Raw genomic sequence first — 22,279 nt, 5'->3', positions numbered from 1 at the left:
CCAGATTAAGGTTTAATTAGGCCCAAAGCTACTGAAGGTAATGGGCCCCTGCTGTCCTTTGTCAACAACAAATTGTCGCTGTTTTTTGTGTTGAATATATACTATATGGTAATTTATGGACCTAATAGGTATCTAAAGCCATTTGCACATAACCAATAGGAGCCTATACAACACAAAACCCTGTTGCTCTATATAGGTTTTATTTGTTTTCTATCTTATATTTCGGAAATGTACATCGTTTTTTCCCCTTTAATTTTTTTGGGGGGGCTCTAAGAGAGTGCGGCCCTAAGCTATAGCTTGTTTAGGTTATACGTAAACATAAGGCCGCGGGGAGAGCTCTTTCTCGGTGCAGCTGCAGACCATTTCGTAGCGCCTCCTTCCGGCGAGAGGAAAGAGAAAGCGCCCAGCCGAGGGAGGCTGCGTGCCAGCCACACGGTTCCCAATCCGAAGCCACGCCGGAACCCGACTAATTTCCCGCGTAAAGCTCTTCTCGGCTCCCTCCCTCCCTCCTTCCTTCCTCTACATCCCCCCCCACCCCGCTCAGGTTATGAAACCGGCGAGGAGGCGGCTCCTTCTTCCCGCGCCTTTTGTCCATCCACTCCTCAGCCGGGGCGGCCTCGTTAGCAAGGAGCGTGCGGTCAAGGGAGTTCAGGTGAGGGGGCGCCCTTGGCTACCGCTTCCCCTTTGCACCCCTTGCAACTTGTGGCGGAGGCACCCGCGCTCGGGAGGCGCTTTCGCCCCTCGGAAGGATACACAGCCCTCCCCTTCGCTTGCATTCCCTGCTTCTCGCTATCTGACGCCAAGGACCTCCTTCTTTGCTTCAGGCTCCGCCTTGCTGCCCCCAGCCTTATTTCAAAGTCCCCTCACGCCTGAAAGGCGGTGGGCTTTTTTCGTTTTGGTCCAGGGCGGGGAGGGCGGGCGGTTCTATTTAGGCAGCCTTGTACTATTTGGCCCGCCTCTGGTATGCTAATAATATTCAACTTACATAAAACTGAAAGTTGTTTCACGTGCTGTATTTGAGGGAGAGAGAGGAGGAGTAGCCCCCCTGCAGTATTTCCTTCTACGGTGGTTTCTTGAATTTTTTCCTTTCTTTTCTGATCATTGCACTTGGCTATTGCTCCAGACTGGTGAAAATATTTTATGTGTTAAGATGAGTGGTGTAGTATTTCAGGGTTGCAGGGGTCGAAGACCCGTTATTTTTTTTTCATGCAGGAAGGTCCCTGCCCTGTCTCCAGCGTCCTAGAGCTGCCCAGTCAGCATGAAAGGGGAGCTTTTTAGCCACTGAATAATGCCCCAAAGTATCATCATTGTTATTATTATTAAGGACACTGACAACACAAGGTGTTAAACAGGGATTTTGTTCTGAGGGTCTCATTCAAATGCACACTGCCACACACTAGCTATGCCACAACTCCTTCTACTTATCTATCTTGATAATAAACATGTGGTAACATAAGTTGCTTTGTCATTAAATATCATATGGCCATTAGGAAACTATTATAAATGTATTTGGAAAGAGCAGGAAGTGGCATAATTTGTCTAGAAACCATTGGCTACATTTCCTTCCAGTGCCTTTTGAATACAGGTTGACCCAGGACCACTAACAGATGGGTAAAAGGAGTAGGATTTGGGGGACCCAAGACCAGCAGAAAACCCCCTCCCAATTTTTCACTTTCATTTTTTATAAAAAAGTAAATCACTTGGCCATTTCTGAAGAAAGGGCACAAAACATGGAGGTAGCTTCAATGCTTTGGCACTCGGCAGGCAGCACCATTGTTAAGGACTGTCCCTAAGCAATCAGACGAATGAATGTTGACCTCCTGCTCCCCACTTGGGACTTGGGAGAAGCCCCTCAGAGCAGCAGGGGGGAAAACAGGAGAAGCTGGATTGAGGATACTGGAGTATGTTTGTCAAAGTGCTTTCACTATTTCACATTATTTTACCCCCCAGGCATGTTGCCTTTACAGAATAAAATATAATCAGTTCGTTTTGGTATGTTTTATTCAGAATTAAATGAGGTTTTATTCCTGCTGAGAATAATTGATATGAACGCAGTCCCACCCCACTCTGATTTTTCATCTCCCCCTGCTTACAACCACTACCGGTCTGCTTCTCATTACTGGGCTGTTGTTTATTTACCCTAGCATTTGGCATCTGAGATGTGTGTGTGTTTCAAGTTACCAACCTTTTCCTGTGACTATTTGTTTGACCTGTTTTTAACACTGAATTTTAAATTGTTGTAACCCACCCTGGGAGCTGTTGATGAAGGGCAGGTAATAAATTTAATAATAATTCAAAAATAATAATTATGAAATGCAACTGTAGAATAATTAAACACCTTATGACTGCTTCAAGTTAAAATATCTATAGACTGTACACAAGAATATTATTTTATTGAGGTCGATTGCATAGTTTAACTCTGCGCTGCATAATGAAGTACTTTATCTGTTCCGAATCTGTCTTGTCTGGATTAAGCTTCAGTCTGTTTTGCCCTCATCCAGTCAGTTACTAACGTCTGATGCTTCAGAGATTGAACAACTTCAATTATGGCAATTTCATGGCAATTCTTTGTTTTCTGATATTCCTTGCTCTTATCCTCTTAAGATCAAGGGAAGGGAGAAGAATACCTATACAGTACTAAGCAAGCAATCCTTAGTTTCTGGGAAGAAATGAAATTGACTGAGGGGGTTGTTGGATCTAGCAGAAAGGAAAGTCAGTGTGGTGTAGTGGTTAAGAACGGTGGACTCATAATCTGGTGAACCGGGTTCTCTTCCCTGCTCCTCCACATACAGCTGCCGGGTGACCTTGGACTTCCTCAGAACCTCCTCAGAACTTTTGCATGCTATCTGGAGTTCCATGATGGAAGAAAACTGGGATATAAATGTAAAAAGAGAATGCATAATAAGAAAGTATTGGTGAGGATTTATGAAATGGTGGGGCTTGAAATCTCATGTTACATTTGCTGTTTACTTCCATTTTAAGCTACTTTAAAAATGTATGCTACTTTTCTTAAGAATCTAAAGAGTTCTTCTATGACTATATCCCCCACTCTGTTGGTCTTTCTCAGTGATTTACTAGAATGGCACCTGGGAAGCAGTCAAGGGACAAGAAACTACAAAAGTCTCCTGAGTGTCCATCAGAAAAAGAGGCAAAAACAACTGGGAAAAGGAAGCGAGACACCAGAGAGCTGGAAAATGTGCCATATGCAAATAAATTACTTGTGAAAAAAGCCCCCAAGATTCTGGAGAAAATGGGTAAGGCCTTCAAACATACATTTCTCATATGTGTCAATGTAATGCTAATGCAATTTGATTCTGTTGGTATTGTTTGTTCTGATAGTTGCTATTGCTAACAGACCATGGGTACATGTAATTTGATCTCTTCATATTTAATCTTTTCCCCTGTCATTTTTTCCTGCAAGCCTTTTGCTTCTCTCTAGGCCAAAATAGTAATAATGAAATCAGCTCTAAATGCAGCTTGTTTTGGTGGTTTGCCACTTAACTAACAAAGGTAATTTAATCCCCACATAGTAAAATTGGGAGAGTTTTAAAAGTTTGCTTTGCACAGCAATGTGAAGCAGAAATCAAATTCTTTGTCGCTTCATGTGGGGCTGCTCAGTTGTAACACTTTTTGAGTTCTGGTAATTATTTAATTTGGTCCTGCAAACTTCATTATATTTCAGATATATGCATGTTTTACAATTGCATTCTTGCTATTTACCACTGGGCCCTGAGTCATGTGTGCTCCAGGGTCAGAGAAATGAATGGTGCTTCAATGCTGGAAGGAGAAGCTGTTCCTTTCCATACAACAGTGAATGAATGGTTTACACTCCCTTTCCTTATTTGAACTAGTAATGCATTGATGTGAACACAAAGACAAGTACAGGAACATTTGGTCAACTTTCCTTGAGACTTATTTATCCCATTCAGCAGTCCAGTATATTTTGCCTTTCCAATTTATCTGGTAAAAGCACTTTATCTTTTCCATATCTCCCTTTATGGACCTATTTTAACCCTTCACTTAGTTTTTGTTTGAATGTTATTTTACGAGTGTTGTTCAAAAAACTGCACTGGCTTTAAAAAGAAGATGAAGCTTGGTACAACCCGAAAAACGTTAGAAAATAAAGCCTCTTAAAGAAATAATCTTCATGATATAAGCAGGTCCAAATATAACTCTCTGTGTTAAAAGTCTTTTGACATTAGAAGTCTCTCAATAGTGCAGATAAGGCTAGAAGTGTAAAAGCATTGGACACATGCATGTTCAAAATTGGGCTGTACTGCTCTCACTAGATTCTTTAGGAAACAGGATTAGGGTTCAGGCAATACTGACAGGAGCACAAGCAGAAGTGGTATCCAAGGTTATGGTCCAAGTAATCAGGGCCTAAAACAAGAAGCCTAGCGAGAGGCAAGCTCGGGATAGTCTGAGGTCATCTTCAAGTTTAATCCATGGGCAAACAAAGGCATGGCAGGTGACAGGTCTGAGGTCAGGCTTAGGCTAGTCAGTCAGCCAAATCTGTCACAGTTCTGGTACAAAAGCATTGTTCCAGCAGTTCTTCCAGCCAAGTATGGGGGTTTTTTTTGAGTTGGAAGTGCTGGACTCACACCCTAAATCCAGATGACTCCTATCAGCTGCCTTCATCCAGAAGTATCATTGGCCCCTATGGAGTGCTTGTCTGCAGACAGGCCCTTCTATTGAAGTGGATCTTGTCTAGCATTTGAGGTGCCATCTCTCCTCCAGACTCAGGACTTGTGCACACGCAACCCCAGAAGCTGAACTCACTTGTGGTGTGGATGGCCTCCCCTCAGCCTGAGTCTGATCCCAGGCTTGTGGTAGTGCTGGGGACTACAGGTTGTCCTCTGATGAGGAGTCTCCCAGCTGAGGAATGACAGAGAACCAATATTGTATGTGGCAATAATGAGACTGCATCTTTTGAAATCTGAGTCTGCCCCATTCATGCGGTGGAAAGGGCCAGTAGAGTGTGGAATGTTTAAACCCTTTTCAGGCACTCTCATGCTCCACTGTTTAAAGCAGAGCTTTCCACTTTCCATGTTGGTGACACACTTTTTAGGCATGCATCAACTTGCAACACAGTAATTCAGTTTTACTAGGAAACCAGAGGTTAAACTACCCCCTTTCCAGCCCCGGGAAGAGTGCAGGAAGTGTTCACGCGACACACCTACAAAGTGCACACTACGGTGTCACAGCACACAGTTTGGAAATCTCGGGTTTAAAGTAAGACTGACTATAAGAAAAGTACTTGCCAGGGATGGGGGAGCACTCAACACCTCTGTTTGTGCCCCCTTTTATGTATGCTGCTATGACAGAGAGATTTACCAGGCCAGTTAAAATCCGTGGGGAGTTTTGCTGTTATTTGAATGGGGGTTGCATCCTTAATATTCTCACCTTTTGGTTGACTAAGGAAACACTTTTGTTTTATTATGGACCCTTCCTTGCAAAAATACATGTCTCAAGAGTTTCATTTAATCTGCTTCTACCTCGTGTTGAGGACTGTTGTCGTCTGACTCCTAAGAAATTGCAATATGCCGTATTCCTTTGCTTTGGGGGTGATTAGATATGTTGCAGTCAGATTCTGTGTTGCTGTAGATGCCTCTGGTAATTAAACACAAAACACAGAACCAATGTTCGAAAACAAATCCCAAGCTGAGTTGCTCAGCAAAATTCTCCCTGGACAACAGTGTTTTTAGACTTTTCCATGAAGAGTCAGCAGGTTTGTTTGTTGAGAACAGCCTGCCAATAGCTCTGCACATTTTCTGTAGGCTACAGAACAAACCTGGAATATTCTGTTTCTGCAGGAAATCCGGGGGGCTTGGATGGGGTTTATGTACTCATTCTTTTGGAAGTACCTGGAATATTGTGCTTTTATCCTAAACTGGGCCAATATTTATTTTCTTCCACTGTGCTTTAAGAATGATGTCTCCAGCTACCTTAGTTTTTAGCTCATTTTTAACCTGGTAGAGCTATACTGACTGCTAACCTATTTCAGTTCAGAAAGGGGGCAAAATACAGCCTCTGTTTTTTTCAGGCCTGTTGCAGCCATTGTTATTTCCTTGCATAGTCTTCTCATTGCCCTCTGCTATTTTGTTTTTTGTGGGTTTTTTTTGCTTAACACCCAGCCAACTGAAGAGTTTGAGTAGCTCAGAAACTTAAACCGCTCAATATTATACGCCCACCTAACCAGTGGTTGCCAAAGTTTGCTGCTCCTAGTCTAGTGTAGTGAGAGTTAACCTGCAATGTTATTCATACTTAACCAGAGAGTAAGCCTCATTGAGCTCAGTGGAGTACTTTGCATGTAGTAGTTTAGCATTAAATGTGTAAGAAGCTGGAATCAGTCCAACCCAAACTTGGGCTTGTATACGCCCTACCTCCTTCAACATGTCCAGCAAGAGACTTCAGCAGTGTTTTATTTTGCTTTCACAGAATCCTGGCTTGTTATTACAATTAAACCAGAGACTGCAGTTTAAAATAGGTTCTGGTTAATTTAACAAGCCAGCCTATATTATAACTCATGATTTGAAGTGGCTTGTTTTGAAAACTGTCTAGAATTTGTTTCATTGCACCTGGCTCCAGTTTGGGGTATGTGTCCATTTTTATTTTATTTTTTAAAAACCTGAAATCTGTCCTAAGTGAGCATGTAAGTAGGTAGTAATATAACTTTTGCTTTTGTCTGGCAGGAGAAGCTTTCCATGGATCCATGGTCAGAAAAACAGGAGTGTTCTTCCATCAGCGAGAGACACAGAAGAACATTGTCCATTATCTACATCAGAATATGCTGGGTGGTGCTATTGGGACACAGCTCAGAAAGGTAGGTGTTTTTCCTTACAAACTGGCCGAACACCTGAGGTTCCTGCAGTTTCTATTTCTATCTAAATGCATACTCTGCATAGTAGTGTGGAGGAGAAAAGAGTTACAGTTCTTTTATTATTGACTGTTTGACCCATGTTTATGTTCCCTCCTCCATAATATGCATAATACAGCCATGTGTAGATTTTTCCTTTTTTAAAATCCACCTGCCTGCATGACACTCTGGTTGCATTTGCACATAATGCTAAATGATGGTTTAGCTAGAATGAGCTTGAGAAAGACTGACTCTCCTCCCTCCTCCTCCTCCTGTGCAATTGGGAGAGGGATACTGGCAGAGTATAGTTCCACTTTTAAAGTATATTGGCTTAGCATTATTTTTGAACCAGGAATCCTGGTTTAAAACAAAACTCTAGTAAGTTTCATAGCAAGTCAACTCGAAACCATGGATTATGAAGCTGGCCTGTTTTGATAGGCTAACTGAAGTTTCTATAAAAACAACATCCTTGGTCCAATTGTAACTAAGCTGGGATTCTTTAAAAGCTAAAGTAAATTCTGCTGATTTAGCCATGCAGGAGGAGGCAAGGAGAAGGGGGGAGTGTGTGACAGTAGTGCTTTGTTCAGGCTCATAGCATTAAGGTTATGATGAGAGGCAACGCTAAACCATGGATATCTACAAACTTTTCCTTTCCTCCACCACATCAAATGTAAAACTTTAATTCTGGAAATACATAGTACCATTTCTTTTCACTCTTGCCCCTGTATGGACAGGATAATAATTTCTCATTGTCGTGTTGCTCATCTTCTCACCATATTCCTTTTCCCCTTATCATTTCTGGAGAAAACCAGCTGGGGAGGGGAACAATTTAAAGTAGAAAAACGAGCAGGTAAAGAGTTCCACAGCTCCTCTTGTTGTACCTCTGGTGAAGCTTGCATCATCTAGATGCAGAAATGCATGTTGACAACATTATGACATCAGCTGATTGACAGCTCACTGACTCACCTATCAAAGTTAGCCTGCAGGGTGTGGGGAGATGAAGATCTTGCTAAAAAGCTTCCTGATCCACACCTGATCTAGAGGTTGTTTTCTGTTAAAAAAGAAAATTAGAGGGAAGATACATATGGATGCATGTAGTGTAGTATGGTCCACAGTTGAACCTGTTAGCAGTATACAGTAGTTGGAAGAGTAGCACAGACTTGAGTATATGGGAATTGCAGGGCTTATCTCTCTCTCTCTCTCTCTCTCTCTCTCTCTCTCTCTCTCTCTCTCTCATTGTCTTTGTAACAGTGTCTTCAGGTGCCCTTTGTACGTTCCCTCTATTCGTACCGCCTGTTCCGCACAGCAAGTCCCTTTGACAGGAGGGTTACATGCTTGGAATGGCACCCAACGCACCCCAGCACAGTTGCTGTGGGCTCCAAAGGTGGAGACATCATCCTTTGGGACTATGAAATGCTTAATAAAAGCTGCTTCATAAAAGGGGTAAGTCATTGTGAAGATCGAATGCAGTGTCTATGCAAGCTCTGTGTTAGAGCGGTATGTAGATTAATGATGAAGGCTTCTAGTTAGAACTCCATTGCACTGGATAAATCTGTGTTGTAATTTCCCAGCTTTCTATGCAAGGGAATGATCTGGCTACATATTTGAATTAGATAATTTTTACTCTAAAATAGAAAATACATACGTATTTGGAGAGGTTTTTTATTTGTTTTAACTCTTTACTTCAGCTTCATGCTTTGTTAGACGTGAAAGTGCTTCATTGAGTTGAAGGAATGAGGTCTCCGCAAATGAAATAATATTTTTCATCGGCCTTGCTTTGAATTGTTAATAATGCCTTGGCAAAATACACTTGTGTTTATCTGTGGAGTGAACTTCATCTTTTTCTAAAGGTTGAGCAAACCCAGAGGAAGAGAATAGCTTCCTTGAGAATTCCAAGTCTTCTCCAAGGATACTGAGCTGCTATGATTTGTATATCTGTCTGTATTCAAGCAAAGATTTTTAAAATAATATCGTCTTAGACATTCCAAAGAAAAGCTCACAAAAGCATAAGACTAATACTCTGGGCAGAAACATGACATTGGGCTTTCATTTGCACCTTTATCAAACAAAAATAAGGGCGAGTATTATGGCAACAATGAATATGGAAGTTTCAGAGTTCCCAAGAAGTTGTTTATCATCCAGAACAGCTTTCCAGGCATCACCTCCATGTTGCATTTTATCCTCCCAAATCTTCACAAGAAGGTAATAATTCAGCCCCCAAATTGAGCTCCTGAAACTCTTCATATATAGTACCCCCTCCCTCCATTGGGACATTACTTGTCTGCAGTCTTATCCTTTATCCCTTTCCCTGCTCCCACAGCTAGTACCCTTAGGTTCAGTCCTTTAGCAACTGTTCACAGAACAACCCATACTTGTAAAGAGGTTGAGTAGGTGACTTCAACAGTTTAGTTCATGGTGGCAACCTTGAGAAGAAGCTGAGCCAAGCCACTCAAGATGTAGACGGTGCCAGGAGTTCTGCAGGCTTGCTCTTCAACATGGCAGTTATTTAACAGAAATGGTATTGGCCAGAGGAAACTTCTCCTCTATGAGGATATTTGTTCAGCTTGGCTAATGCCACATAAAGATGAATGCTGCCTTGTACTGGTGTTAGATGAGATAACAAGAGGGACTTTCCTTCTTCCTCATCTCTGAGTGGCTTTCTGTTTTTATTCATCCCATTCATTATAGATGAGAACTGGAGGGGCCATCACAGGAATGAAGTTTAACCCTTTTAACCCTAGTGAGCTGTACACTTCATCAGTTGCTGGAACTACTGCCCTGCAGGATTTTAACGGAAATACAATTCGAGTCTTCACCAGTACCGACAACTGGGAGTAAGATGTGATAAAAGTTTTTCCCACCTCTCACTGCTTCTAGTATTAGAAGGCAACAAAACAGAGGAAGTGGTGTAATTTTGGCATGGGTCGGCCCTCACCCTGGTCTTACCAGAGTTATCCACTCAGAATGTGAATGATTTGCTCTTCTTGAATCGCTACTATTTGCTTTAATCATGTACTTTATCTTTTAGCTCCCTGAAACTGGGCCTTAAGGCAGGTTACATAAGTAAAAAAACAATGTGGAGGAAAACAGTGTACAATTTGATATCGCTATGGAAAACATAGTGAATCATTTTGCAGAAGCCTATCTCTTTGCCTAAAGGGTTCTTTCTCATTTGGCAGAGATATATTTCCCAAATATGCATCAGATTGAATTTATTGCCTTAATTGTGCATGATCTGTCTGTAAATATGACATTTACCTGAGCAATAACAAACATACTGTAATGAATAGATAGATAAAGAGCCATAACAGAACAAATTAGTGTTGGAAATGTGGTAGGAGATTGGTAGTTTGGGAACTCCCCTGTGCAGGTGACAAAGGAGTGGAAATTATTTTATTGTGTTCCTAAGCTTGTTTTGAATTATATTTACAAATGAAACACACACATTCAGTATTATAACTTACATTTATTCTGGGCACCAGTGTTTCGGATTATGAGCAAACACAAAAAAGAGCCTTGTAGCACCTTTAAGTTATTAAGAAGTGCATCTGATGAAGAGGGCTCTTCAGAAACGTTCTTGCCACAATAAGTCTGTTGAATCTTGTGGCATCCACCTGTGTTGCCAGCTGCGAATAAGTGATGCTGTTAACAGAGATCTCTGTAGGCTGCTTTTCATTTTGACACTTGAGAAAAGCCTTCAGTGACAATAGACTGAGATACATTAGGATTTCTTTTCTTCTTCTTTTTTCATCCTTATTTTGTCAGCATCTTGTGATACCATATCCCTTATTTTTGGGTTCATTTGAATGCTTACCAGTTTCACATTTTTTGTTCTTAAGCTATCTTAGGATCTCTTGAAACTTCATTGAGCACTTTATTTGATGTTACTTTGTCCTGATACTGATATTAACACCAGCTTTGGGAAGAATGTGTGAATAAACTTTTATCTGTGTCGACCTGAATGTAGGTTTGGTTGCATGAGTTTTTTATTTTCCTTCCAATTCAGGCATCAGGAACCTGATTCTCACAGTAGTTATCTGAAGCATATATCAGAAGCAAAACAGACACATGCTTGGATATCCTCATGTAATATTTTTATACCTCCACAGATGGAGGTCCTTGTGTAAAGGAATAAATATGACATAAGTTCTTGTGTGAAGTCTTCACATTTTGATGCAGCAAAGCGAAGATTGATGGAATTAGATTAGTTTTCCTCTACACTATGGAATCTCCAGAAGCTCCAATGGGTGTTGAGAAGTAAAATAAACAATGCACTGGATGCAGCTGCAGAGAAGTTGTGAACGAATACCTTCCTAGAAATATATAATGGACAATTTCAGTGCTGAGGTTCAATAGGATGGAATAGTGTTCCAATTTATTCTTGGTTTTTCAATTGTGTGGAGGGACATCAAGTTGCAGTTGCCACATTCACATCCTTTAGTTGGAACAAGAGGAACCTTAATGTAGCTGAAGGGAACTTTTTAATATGTGGGAAGTCGCCTGGCTTTATCATAAAGGTGCAGAACTTATTTGCGTTTTCTATACACAGTTGGGAATATTTAGTACTATACTTGTTTAAAGACGGAGGGTGTGTGTCGTGACTTGAGACATAATGTTATATGTTGTCCTCAGAATTATCCTAGGTCTGCAAAGTTCTTTGTTTGCTCTATGTTTAAATAGGTACTGGAAGTGTTAAAGAATGTAAGAGTAGAAAGTCAATACTAATAGTTCTGCAAGAAGGAGGTTGATAAACCAGTCTACCAGCACACAGATGGCTTAATGTTTCTCTCTTAGTTTTTTTTTTAATTGCTTGGTGCTTTTGAAGAGGATATTGTATAGCTTCTCAACATTTTTGAAGTGGAACTTCTGAAAGAAATTTGCATGCAACATCTGAGAAGTTAACTAGTTCAGAGCTAGTACTGTACAAGGTGCAATGTTCAGCATTAAGTAGGTAGGTGTGAATTCACCTAGAGCCTGAACTCAGTGCATCTCTGCCAGGTTGTGCTGACTGCCTATTCCCATCCTTCCTCAGTAACTTAGGCATATTCCTCTCCTCTTCCCATCTGTGTTCCAGAAAGGCCCAGGAGACTCTCTTGGAGGCATGAAATTCAGCCCATTTGAGTCGGCAAATCTTTATGTGGCTTCAGGGGATGGCACCCTTAGTCTACAGCACCTTGAGGGCCGACCAGCGCAAGTGATCTCCCGCACCCCAGTCTGTGACCATGAATTCCATGATGTTTGGTGAGGAGTGAGAAGGGCAGTGTCGTTGTTCAGCTCATAAATTTCCTGTACCCTTCCTTTGAATGTGCCAGGATAGATTATTAGCATTTGCTTGGGCTGTTTCCCTGGGCCTATTGGAGGCAATATGTTTCTGATCGTGTGGATTGGAATATGATTACTGTTGTGCATAATAGCAAATGGAAGTAGTTTGGCTTTTTCGTGGGCATGAGCACTTGAGTAGTGTTTTGCTTGATGGAGTGTTGAGTAGGATCCTGGAAATCCCTCTTTCCTTGGGTGCATAGCATACCCTGTATAGCATACCTGACACGTAGAGAAGGCAAACAACTTTTTCAGTAGGAATTCTACAAACTGCAGCACTCTAACCATGTCACGTATGCTCAAAGAAGAGTGAATAAGACAGGTTCTGGGGTTTTATCTTTACACTGCTTATTGTCCCGAACTGAGTGAGTGTGACTGTGCATCAGAGCCAATAAGGTCTGCTTTTATATAGCAGGCACATTTATCAGCTGCATGTCTCCCATTAAAACAAAGTAATACAGGAAGGGAAACTTTATGAAGATATAAACTCATGCTTTGGAGTTAGTATTGGGAGGTAGCGTGTGATATCCTCAAAGAAAGAGGAATGTATAGAATTCTAATGCTTGTTTAGATCTGGGTTTCTTTTTCAAGCATTTTGGAGGTTCACTGGAAGACATGTGAAAGATAAGGAGCAATCTCACCTGCCACAGAAAGTGTGACTTGGCTCTCACACTTGCAGGACGAACCCTACCATTGGGCAGATTATGTTAGCAGATGTTTTAGGGCAGTAGTAGAAGACCATTGCTCTACTTTCTGAGCCCCTCAACTATTTCCCTATAAGAGCAGTGTGTGCCACAAGGTCTGCCTTCTGCCCCTATTTCCTGCCCCCTAAGCTAGCCTGTTGCTCTGAAGTGTGGTGGATGCTGTCTCACCCCCAGTGCTGAAATAAGAGTCATCTGCCAGTCTGCTCAGCTTCTATATCCATGGAATGGGTGTGTGTGTGTGATGGTGGTGAGCCATCTTGACCTGTACTTCAGGCAGTGAAGTGTCTTGGGCTAGCTTTGGGTTCCTGTGTTTCACGACATCCAAACTTATCTACCCCTTTTCCAACATTTAAAATTATCGTTCATTTCAAATACTCTGAACTGATGTGATACACATTGTGAATGTGTGCTTGGTCTTTCCAAGTGATGCCTGTTGGGTTTGTTACACTACTTGATAAATAATCCAACACTGATCCCACATCAGAATGCCACTAGGGTTCAGTTCAGCGCAGCTGTGATTCCATTATTTATATAAATACTGTTTTTGCATTCTGCTAAGAACAGAGAACCACCTTAGCTATACATGTAGGGGGTGAACATTCTGAATTTGCACTTCTTTCTTTTTTAGTTTCTGGTACTGCAGTGTTGATGTATCTGCAACTTGCCGGACGGTGGCGACAGGTGATAATGTGGGCAACGTAGTTCTGCTCAGTACTGAGGGCGAAAAGGTTAGTGTGCCCCTCCTCTTTGCCTTACAGCCTGCTTTGATCAGACATACATAGGTTTTGGGTATTTTTAACATCTGCCTAATGTTGCCCTGACTTAGAATATATATCATGGATGATTTGGGGCTCCTATCAGCCCCAACCAGCAAGGCCACTGATCAAGGATTATGGGAGTTGTAGTATTACAACATCTGGAGAACCATAGGTTCCCTTTACTACAGAGATCATATTCCCCAGGAGGAGAACCTGGAAGTTCCTTATTTAGATTAATCTTTGATCTCCGGTAGAGTTTTGGAATTGTCTTTATTAGGCTGATTTAGAATACAAGCATATATTCTCCTGTCTTTCATATCATTTTTTTTAAAAAAGAGATTTTACCATCTCCTAGAAAAGTATGTTTGATGTCTAAATCTCTTGCTGTGTAGTTGTCATGCATTTCGGCTTTTGTTTTATCCACTGCAGGTATGGAACCTGAAACTGCACAAAAAGAAAGTGACTCACGTGGAATTCAATTCTCACTGTGATTGGCTCTTAGCTACAGCCTCTGTGGATCAGACAGTAAAGATCTGGGATCTGAGAAACATTAAGGACAAGTCAAGTTCTCTTCATGTACTTCCACATGATAAACCTGTTAATGCAGGTAAGAAAGCAAAGTGGCTCATGGCTTATACTCTGCCACCTAACCATTCTTGGCTTGTGCGTGCTTCAGGTCAGTGCCACATGCCTTTGTCTTTCTTTCAACCTTGCATTCACTGTACCAGCTGTTGGCCTTGTAAAGGTCAATGCCAGTCCTGCTACCTCACAAGATTGTTTGGATAAAATGAGATACAGTGGTACCTCAGGTTAAGAACTTAATTCGTTCCGGAGGTCCGTTCTTAACTTGAAACTGTTCTTAACCTGAGGTACCACTTTAGCTAATGGGGCCTCCTGCTGCTGCCACACGATTTCTGTTCTCATCCTGAAGCAAAGTTCTTAACCCGAGGTAGTATTTCTGGGTTAGCGGAGTCTGTAACCTGAAGCGTCTGTAACCCGAGGTACCACTGTACAAGCACATTATAAGGTGCCTTCAAACCTTGGCCTAAGTTGTGAAGGAAATTGGAAGATATGTGGAAAAAAACAAACACTAGTCCTATTCCTGTCATAGTTTCACATGTCTTGTCAAAAAGATGAAGTGTGTCTATACTGAGTGTGTCTATAGACTTGCTAAAATTTAAATCAAAGTTTTAATAGTAATGTTAGCCCTACAGGATAAAAACAACAGAGAAGAATAGAGGTGGTGGCTTAGTTATTATTTTCCATGTTAAAAAATATATTATGCAACACTTAATCTTATTCTTATTCTTAATCTTATTATTAATGTCTGAATTGTGTTCATAAATAAAGTGTAACAAGAATTGTTTACCATCTCTTTAATGCACATCTTTCAGCCAAATTCCAAATCATAGTAATAATTTCCCTATCCTTCAACATAGGAGGTCTTTGATTAGGCCATTTACTTGCAATCAGTATTTGGGCATCTGAAAAAGATTCCAAATAAAACTTGAGATGTTTAGGCCACACTATGTATTTCAAATATCCAAGTGCAATATTCAAGATTTATATTAAATGTTACTTTAAAATCACTGAATTCTAAACCAGTCCCTGCCTCCCCAAATTCTGCAATTGTCATTTCACATTTTCAGTCTTGTTTAAAAAGTGTGTGGTAAAGCTAAAAGTGAAGTCAGTGTGAATTTATTTAATTAAGTCCAAGGAAACTGAATTTAGAGACCTGTAACCTACTGAAATCAGTGGTACTTAAGGATTTATGCAGATAGTTTGGTTGATTTTGGTGGAAATTCAGCATTTTGTTCTCTGATAAGATTGCGTGTTACATTCTAGTTATGTCTATAACTGGTGCTGTTTAGGACATATTCAAATGTTGCTCTTATTTGTTTTAGAAGAGACCATCACTCAACAATTACACATTTATTATAATTCTTCTACAGGACTAATAATAATAATAATAATAAGCATAGTGAGATAGTAACCATAGCTGCAAATATAATATATAAATATAATATTTCATTGATAATTTATTTTGTTATTGGCCACAATACATTTACATACATTTATACATATTCCTGTTTTCTCCCCCTCCTCCCCAGCATATTTCAGCCCAACGGATGGGGCTAAGCTACTGAGTACTGACCAGTACAATGAAATCCGGGTCTATTCCTCTTCTGATTGGTCCAAACCCCAGCATCTGATTTCACATCCCCATCGGCAGTTCCAGCACCTTACACCTATCAAGGTGAAGAAATAGGAGTGTTGACTTGGAAGCGTGGCCCATTTGATGCAGAGAGCAGAGAGTTAAGAAGAAAAGCATCCTACAACTCCTGTATGGAAAATTGCTGGGAGCCTTATGGACAGGCTCTTTCTATATGTATAGATTCAAGTATAGGATATTGAGGAGAGTGGTTCATTCTGCTTCTGATTATGAATCTATATAAATAAGCATTCCAGTATACAACCTTAGACTGGAATCTACAGTGACAGCAACCATTATTGGTGGCAGGGTTGGGCAGAAGGAATCCTAGGGCAGTGGCACCTAGTTGTAATCAGAACGTCTCCCTAGATTTGTACACAAGTTCCAAGTGGTAGGGTTAGTAAGAACCTATGGAAATTATGTTGCTACATTATGATACCTTGAAAGGTCTGCAGTTTGTTTACTCCCATGTGAGGGGTACGAGCTGAATCTGGATGACCCACAGAACGCCAGCACTTGATAAGACTGTTGTTGTCATCGTCATCCTAGTCCCCTGTAACACGTATCAGTTTAGCACTGACCTTGCTTAACCATCTCTTCTTTATTTTAGGCAACATGGCATCCTCGCTATGACCTCATTGTGGTGGGTCGTTACCCAGACCCTAGGTTCCCAAGCTACACAGTGGGCGAGTTGAGAACCATTGACATATTTGATGGAAACAGTGGGGAGATGGTGTGCCAGCTGCACGATCCAAATGCATCTGGAATTATCTCGGTAAGTGTAGATAGCATGTCCAAAGAGCTACTGTGCCCCAGCCCCCAAAAAGTGAGAGGGTTAGGGAAATAATAATTTCTTTTCTTATATGGTGCAACTAATTGATGGGTTTGCTTGTGACAAATGTTTGCCTCCAATACAGCACTTCTCCTTAAGAATAGCTCACACAGCTCTTTTTTAAGGACAGACATATTCACAGCAGGAGTTCACTTGGGTGGGGAGGCCCTGTGTTACCACTTTTTGGTAGGACCACTAGTGCCTAATGGAGAGATAACCTCTGAAACCTGGACTGCTCTATTGTACTGGATGTGGCCAGGGCTTTAGCTTGTCTTGGTAGCCAGCACCTGTGGTTTCCATTACTCTGACCTTCCTCTGTGTCTCACTTCTGACCCCATGTAGCACCTGTGAGATCTTTGGCAGCAACAAGACTTCTTGCTGCTGCTACTGAATCATCCAAAGCATGGTGTAAGGTCAGAGATGAGACCCCTTCCCCACCCCGGAGTTTTCTGTACATGTGGGATGACTTAGGTATGGTCAATCGGTGGAGAATCTTAATCTCAGGGTGGTGGGTTCAAGCCCTACGTTGGGCAAAAGATTCCTGCATTGCAGGGGCTTGGAACAGATGACCCTGGTGGTCCCTTCCAACTCTACAGTTCTATGATTGTGTGTCTATGCATTTGATGTGTATCTCTTGACCAGCAAGAAGTGTGAGAGCTGTCAGAGTTTCTACATTGTGTGGAGACCTCAGGGAGGAAGAGGCACCTTCCACTTTCTGCAGGGTCAAGATCATCAGAATCAGTTTTTTGTCGTTGCCACTGATGAATGTGTTTGTGAACTGTAGCAGAGACATTTGTATTTTTTTAGGTTTTCTTAGCTGTTCTTTTTTTAAAGAGCTGCTGAACTAGCCATTTGCAATGTTGCAAATTCCAGCCTGGACAGACTACTGTAATAGCCCCACCCTTTCCTCCAGAGGCATGCCTTTCGTTTCCTAAACTCCAGAAATGAGGAGATGCTCAGCTGTCTCCAAACTTCAATAAACAAAGTTCATGTCAATTCATTTGGTGTGTGGGCTGTGGGAAAGAATACCTGAGTTGTTTATTTCCACACCAGATGTTCAGAATTGAAATCAGAGCCCTGATTTTTTTAAAAAAAATCTATCTTAATTGTGCGCCCATGCAGTTTCTGAGGCAGAGGTTCATTTCCATTCTTGTGGTGGAAGAAACGTTTTATCTCCTGTTGCCAGAGCTGCCTCTTCCTAAGCCAGATTTCACGAGAGTCGCTTACTGAGGCTCCTGGTTAGATCTGTCAGTTAATTTTCTGCAGGAGGCTTTTAAAAATCTTTTAAATCCTTTGCTTCTTGTCACCATACGCATCTCGTGATCGACTGATAGGTGGGAGATGGAGAGACCTTCTATTCAAAACTCTGCTGATTTGTGCAAAACTCTTTCCACATCCAGTGCTGGGCATTTCTCTGTCCAGAATGTTCTGGTTTTTTATTTGATTGATGATGTTAAGTGAACAACCGACATGGTTACAATGCATTATTGTGTTTACATTTGCAGCTCAATAAGTTTAACCCTATGGGAGACACCCTGGCTTCTGGAATGGGTGAGTGGTTGGTTTAATCTTACACATTTGATAATGGACCACTGTTCTCACCAGATAAAAACAACCAGGCACTCTCCAGATAAAGGCATGCTGACAATGGGGTGGGATTTTGTGGCTATACCTATAACACTTTCTAGATGTTCATTTGGGACATTTTTATCCTACCTTTCCTCAACAAATACAAAAGTTGTATTTTAAGACTGTTTACATACACAGAAGAAGGGGTGGTGCTTTAACAATAAAAGCACAAGAGAGAGTGGTGCAGAACCCTTCCCATGCCTTACCTTCCAGCCACCTTCTTGGCTTTGTTACCACAAGCAAGCCAGAAACAGAGAAAATATGAGGTTGAGGAGAGTTCATCACCCCATTCCTGTGGGATCCTTTCGCTGCTAAAGATACCAGTCCCTGCTTAGCATGTGAACGGGCCAGTTTTGTGTCTTTCCACATGCAATCTCTTGCTGTCACCGTCACCCCTACCATATTTTTCCATGTATAAGATGCCCCCCCATGTATAAGACGACCCCTATTTTTTTTTAACCCAAAATTAAGAAATTAAGTTGTTTAGCTTTTTGGGGGGGTGGGGGAGGTCACTCCTGCCAATCGTTCGCCCGCCTGCCCGCCACTGCCGATCGCTTGTCACAGTCACTGCCGATCACACACCTCACTGCAGCCGCCAATTGTCTGCCTGCTCTCAGCCGCCAACAGCCCACCCGCCCACTTGTTGTAGCCGCCAATTGCCTACCTGCCTCGCCACAGCCCCCGATTGCCTGCCCAATTGCTGCAGCTAATCGCCAGCAGGCCTTGCCACAACCACCAATCACCGCTGCCAATCTCCTGCTTGCTGCTGCCATTAATCACATGTCCCCCCTCTGCATTCATTATCCATGTATAAGCTGACACCCAATTTTTGCCTTTTAAAAAAAAAACAAAAAGCATCGTCTTATACATGGAAAAATACGGTACTTTGACCCTTGACTACTTTGTTCTTTAGCTTAGAAATGATAGGGTGGAACAGCCTATTGAAAGGAGAGTACTGCTGCCATCTATTGGCCTTTTAGGCAGTAATGCAAATGACAGAAGGCCCAGAATAAATTAACCTTGGCAGTTATATGGATTCTTTAAGTAAATTTACCTAGCACCTGGGACAAATAAACCTTTTAGCAGTACCAGTATACCAGTGCCTTTGTCTGTACCAAGGATTGTGGACTGAACCTGTACACTTTTGCTAGTTTCCAGCAGTCTGCTTCGTATCTTAAGCGGACCCTTCCTTGCTTGGAGGTAATTTGGCAACATAATAAAGGCATGCAAGAGAGCAAGGGACGGGAGAAACACCAGGTGATAAGTAAATGGTGTATCAGGATTCCTTGGTGAGAAGAAAGGAGGCGGGGGTGGGAGTCTTGGGTGGGAGACAGCAACCTGAGTGACAGGCAGATTGCTGTTAGGAGCAGTAAATCTGTGTGATTAATGGGTTGCAGTTAGTTTTGTTATTCTCTACGATTCAGTCAGGCTATAGCTTCATTGTCTTCTGGTGTTTTTGCAGTGCGTTTTTAGCTGAGTGCACAGTGTGATTGGTGATGATGACTAGTGACTGAGTGGGAGATATTGTGGGAGTTAGTGTGTGGATTGTGTGTGTGAGCGGTGGATGTGTGAGAATAGAATGGAATGAGTGATACTGAATGAGCAGCAGATGTATGATTTGAGTAGATGTAAGACAGAATTTGGATGTGATGTGTGTCAGTGAGATAAATGCTGTATATTGTGAGTCATGGAAGGGGGAAGGGATCATTGACTCTTAAGATGCTTTTATAATTTGCCACTTTGTGTTTGTTTGGGGGGATTTTATTGTATTGTATTTTAATGTTGTTTCTCAGTTTCCTTGTCTGCTCTCTCTTGCTCTCCATATATATATACTACACATAATTGCAGGGGCGCATACACACACACAATTTTATAAACCACTAAGAAACTGTCTTAAGTGTTAAAGAGGTTTATAAAGTGTTAAGAGGTGTTTGAAAGTATGAAATAAAAGAAATACTCAGGCATAGCTGTCTAACTTAAAGGTACTGTTAAGTGTTGGGAAAGATGAATTACTGATATACCTGATTATTAGCTACTACTTTGGATTCTGTTCCTGTAATGAGACTTTGTAGATCTAACATCAAAAGCCAATCACTCCATTAAACCTTAGTAGCTGGGAAGTAAGCAGGTCTGGCAGACAATGTCTGAGCTCTTGGATGTATTATTATTATTATTATTATTATTATCATCATCATTTAAAATATGTACTTGGGTAACAATAGTACATACAGAGTCTCTGTTTTCAAGTCAGATATTTCTTCATACAGGTCAGTCACATTCAGAGTGAGACATTACTGTTACAGGCAATATGGGTTTGGCAGGAAAGAGAAATTGGGAAGAGAGATGGGGGTAAGAGGAGAGATAGTAAAGTTTCATTATTTTGCATAGTATATGAGCAAAGCATTTGTGTCAGCATCATGTGAACGATTCCTTTATTTTCGCTGGTGATGGTCAGAGCTCTTAGAATATACTTTTTATTTTGCTTTCCAAAGCAGAATTCCTAAAGTTGTCACTTTTTTTCTGGCAGGTTTTAATATTCTGGTCTGGAGTCGGGAGGAAATGGTAACCCAGAATCAGGAGTGTCTCATGCAGTCCATGACAGAGCAGGGAATGAGATGCAGACGCTTATCTCGACTGGGGACACAGAACCAAAGACAATCAACCACAGGAGCAAGCAAACTTAAAACTAAACTATTTAGTCTTGAATTAGAGAGCACCAAAACAAAGGGCAAAGAGCATAAATTACAAGAGAAGAAGAAGAGAGGAAAATATTCAGAGGACTGATCAGGCAAGCATATGCGGTGTTCATTTAGAGCAAAGCCTGTGCTGGCATGGTAGGCAATGGTGGCTTCAGAGAGAAGCAAGCCCTTACCCTAACCCAGCTTCTCTGGATCATGGATGTTATGTTCCTGGATCACGGATGGTATGTTTCAAAATCCTTTATTAAGAGCAAAGAATGGGTCCACGCTCAATACTCACATGCATTTGGCCCAATTAAAGGAGCACCATATTTGTGCACACTTGCAGATTTTTAACTGTGTGGGACATGGCACAGCGCAGTGAACTGGGCTATGCTGACAGTTCAGTTTGCATTTTCAGAACACCCTATTTCCCCTTCCAGTGTATTGAGCAACCTGGGTTTGTCTTCCCATGCCAGTTCAAAATGTGAGAATTTCCCTTCTCAAGGGTTCTTTCCCAGCACTGCTTCCTCAAAACAGATATGTTGTGAGGCAACTGTTTAGCTAGAAGCATTTACTTGATTGATAAACTGCTTGTGGCCTAGGTATAGAAGTACAGACTTTGTGAAGAGGCTGTTTGAGACTAAGGCAGGTGGCTTGGGTTTTATATTGCTGCAGTTGCTTTGGGGGTTTGTTTTGTTCACCTCATTTACAAAATTCAGATACATTCAATAAAGTTTTGTATGGAACTTTTTTTTTGGTAATGCCTGAGAAGCTGAACTGCTCCCTAAGAAGAAAAAGAACTAGGAAGTAGGCATATCCAAAGACCAGATACGAGGAGCTTTACAAACTTTATCCCAAATCAACTGAAGTTCTGTGAACAGAATGAATGATGGAAGTTTCAGTAACTTGCGTAATTTTGCTTTCAAGAACCAGGCTTTTTAGATCTTGACTCCTGCCTCCCCCACCCTCTGCTAAGAGCTATGGAACAAAAGAAGGGGAAATATTGAATCATAGAATCATAGAGTTGGAATAGACCACAAGGGCCATCGAGTCCAACCCCCTGCCAAGCAGGAAACACAATCAGAGCACTCCTGACATATGGTTGTCAAGCCTCTGCTTAAAGACCTCCAAAGACGGAGACTCCACCACACTCCTTGGCAGCAAATTCCACTGTCGAACAGCTCTTACTGTCAGGAAGTTCTTCCTAATGTTTAGGTGGAATCTTCTTTCTTGTAGTTTGGATCCATTGCTCCGTGTCCGCTTCTCTGGAGCAGCAGAAAACAACCTT

General features: G+C 41.5%; 1 protein-coding gene across 3 annotated transcripts; it reads left to right on the top strand.

Moving 5' to 3' along the window:
• Positions 1-395: 395 nt before the first annotated feature.
• DDB2 (damage specific DNA binding protein 2) lies at positions 396-21,737 on the top strand. 3 transcript variants are annotated; one of them, XM_028726502.2, is made up of 11 exons: positions 396-652; positions 3,068-3,254; positions 6,693-6,823; positions 8,108-8,299; positions 9,545-9,690; positions 13,508-13,607; positions 14,067-14,244; positions 15,749-15,894; positions 16,460-16,624; positions 18,187-18,232; positions 20,838-21,737. In XM_028726502.2, the coding sequence occupies exons 2-11, from the start codon at positions 3,080-3,082 to the stop codon at positions 21,092-21,094; spliced, it is 1,536 nt and encodes a 511-aa protein (XP_028582335.2). In that variant the 5' UTR covers positions 396-652; positions 3,068-3,079; the 3' UTR covers positions 21,095-21,737. The 3 variants fall into 3 exon arrangements, with proteins under 3 accessions (XP_028582335.2, XP_028582303.2, XP_028582312.2); XM_028726470.2 differs by lacking the exon at positions 9,545-9,690 and adding an exon at positions 11,931-12,097 and having other exon boundaries at positions 398-652; XM_028726479.2 differs by lacking the exons at positions 396-652; positions 9,545-9,690 and adding exons at positions 911-961; positions 11,931-12,097.
• The last annotated feature ends 542 nt before the right edge of the window (positions 21,738-22,279 follow it).

Source organism: Podarcis muralis, chromosome 1 (genome assembly GCF_964188315.1).
Source record: "Podarcis muralis chromosome 1, rPodMur119.hap1.1, whole genome shotgun sequence".
In the NCBI taxonomy this organism is placed as follows: Eukaryota; Metazoa; Chordata; class Lepidosauria; order Squamata; family Lacertidae; genus Podarcis; species Podarcis muralis.
This window is presented reverse-complemented; position numbering and strand designations above follow the sequence as displayed.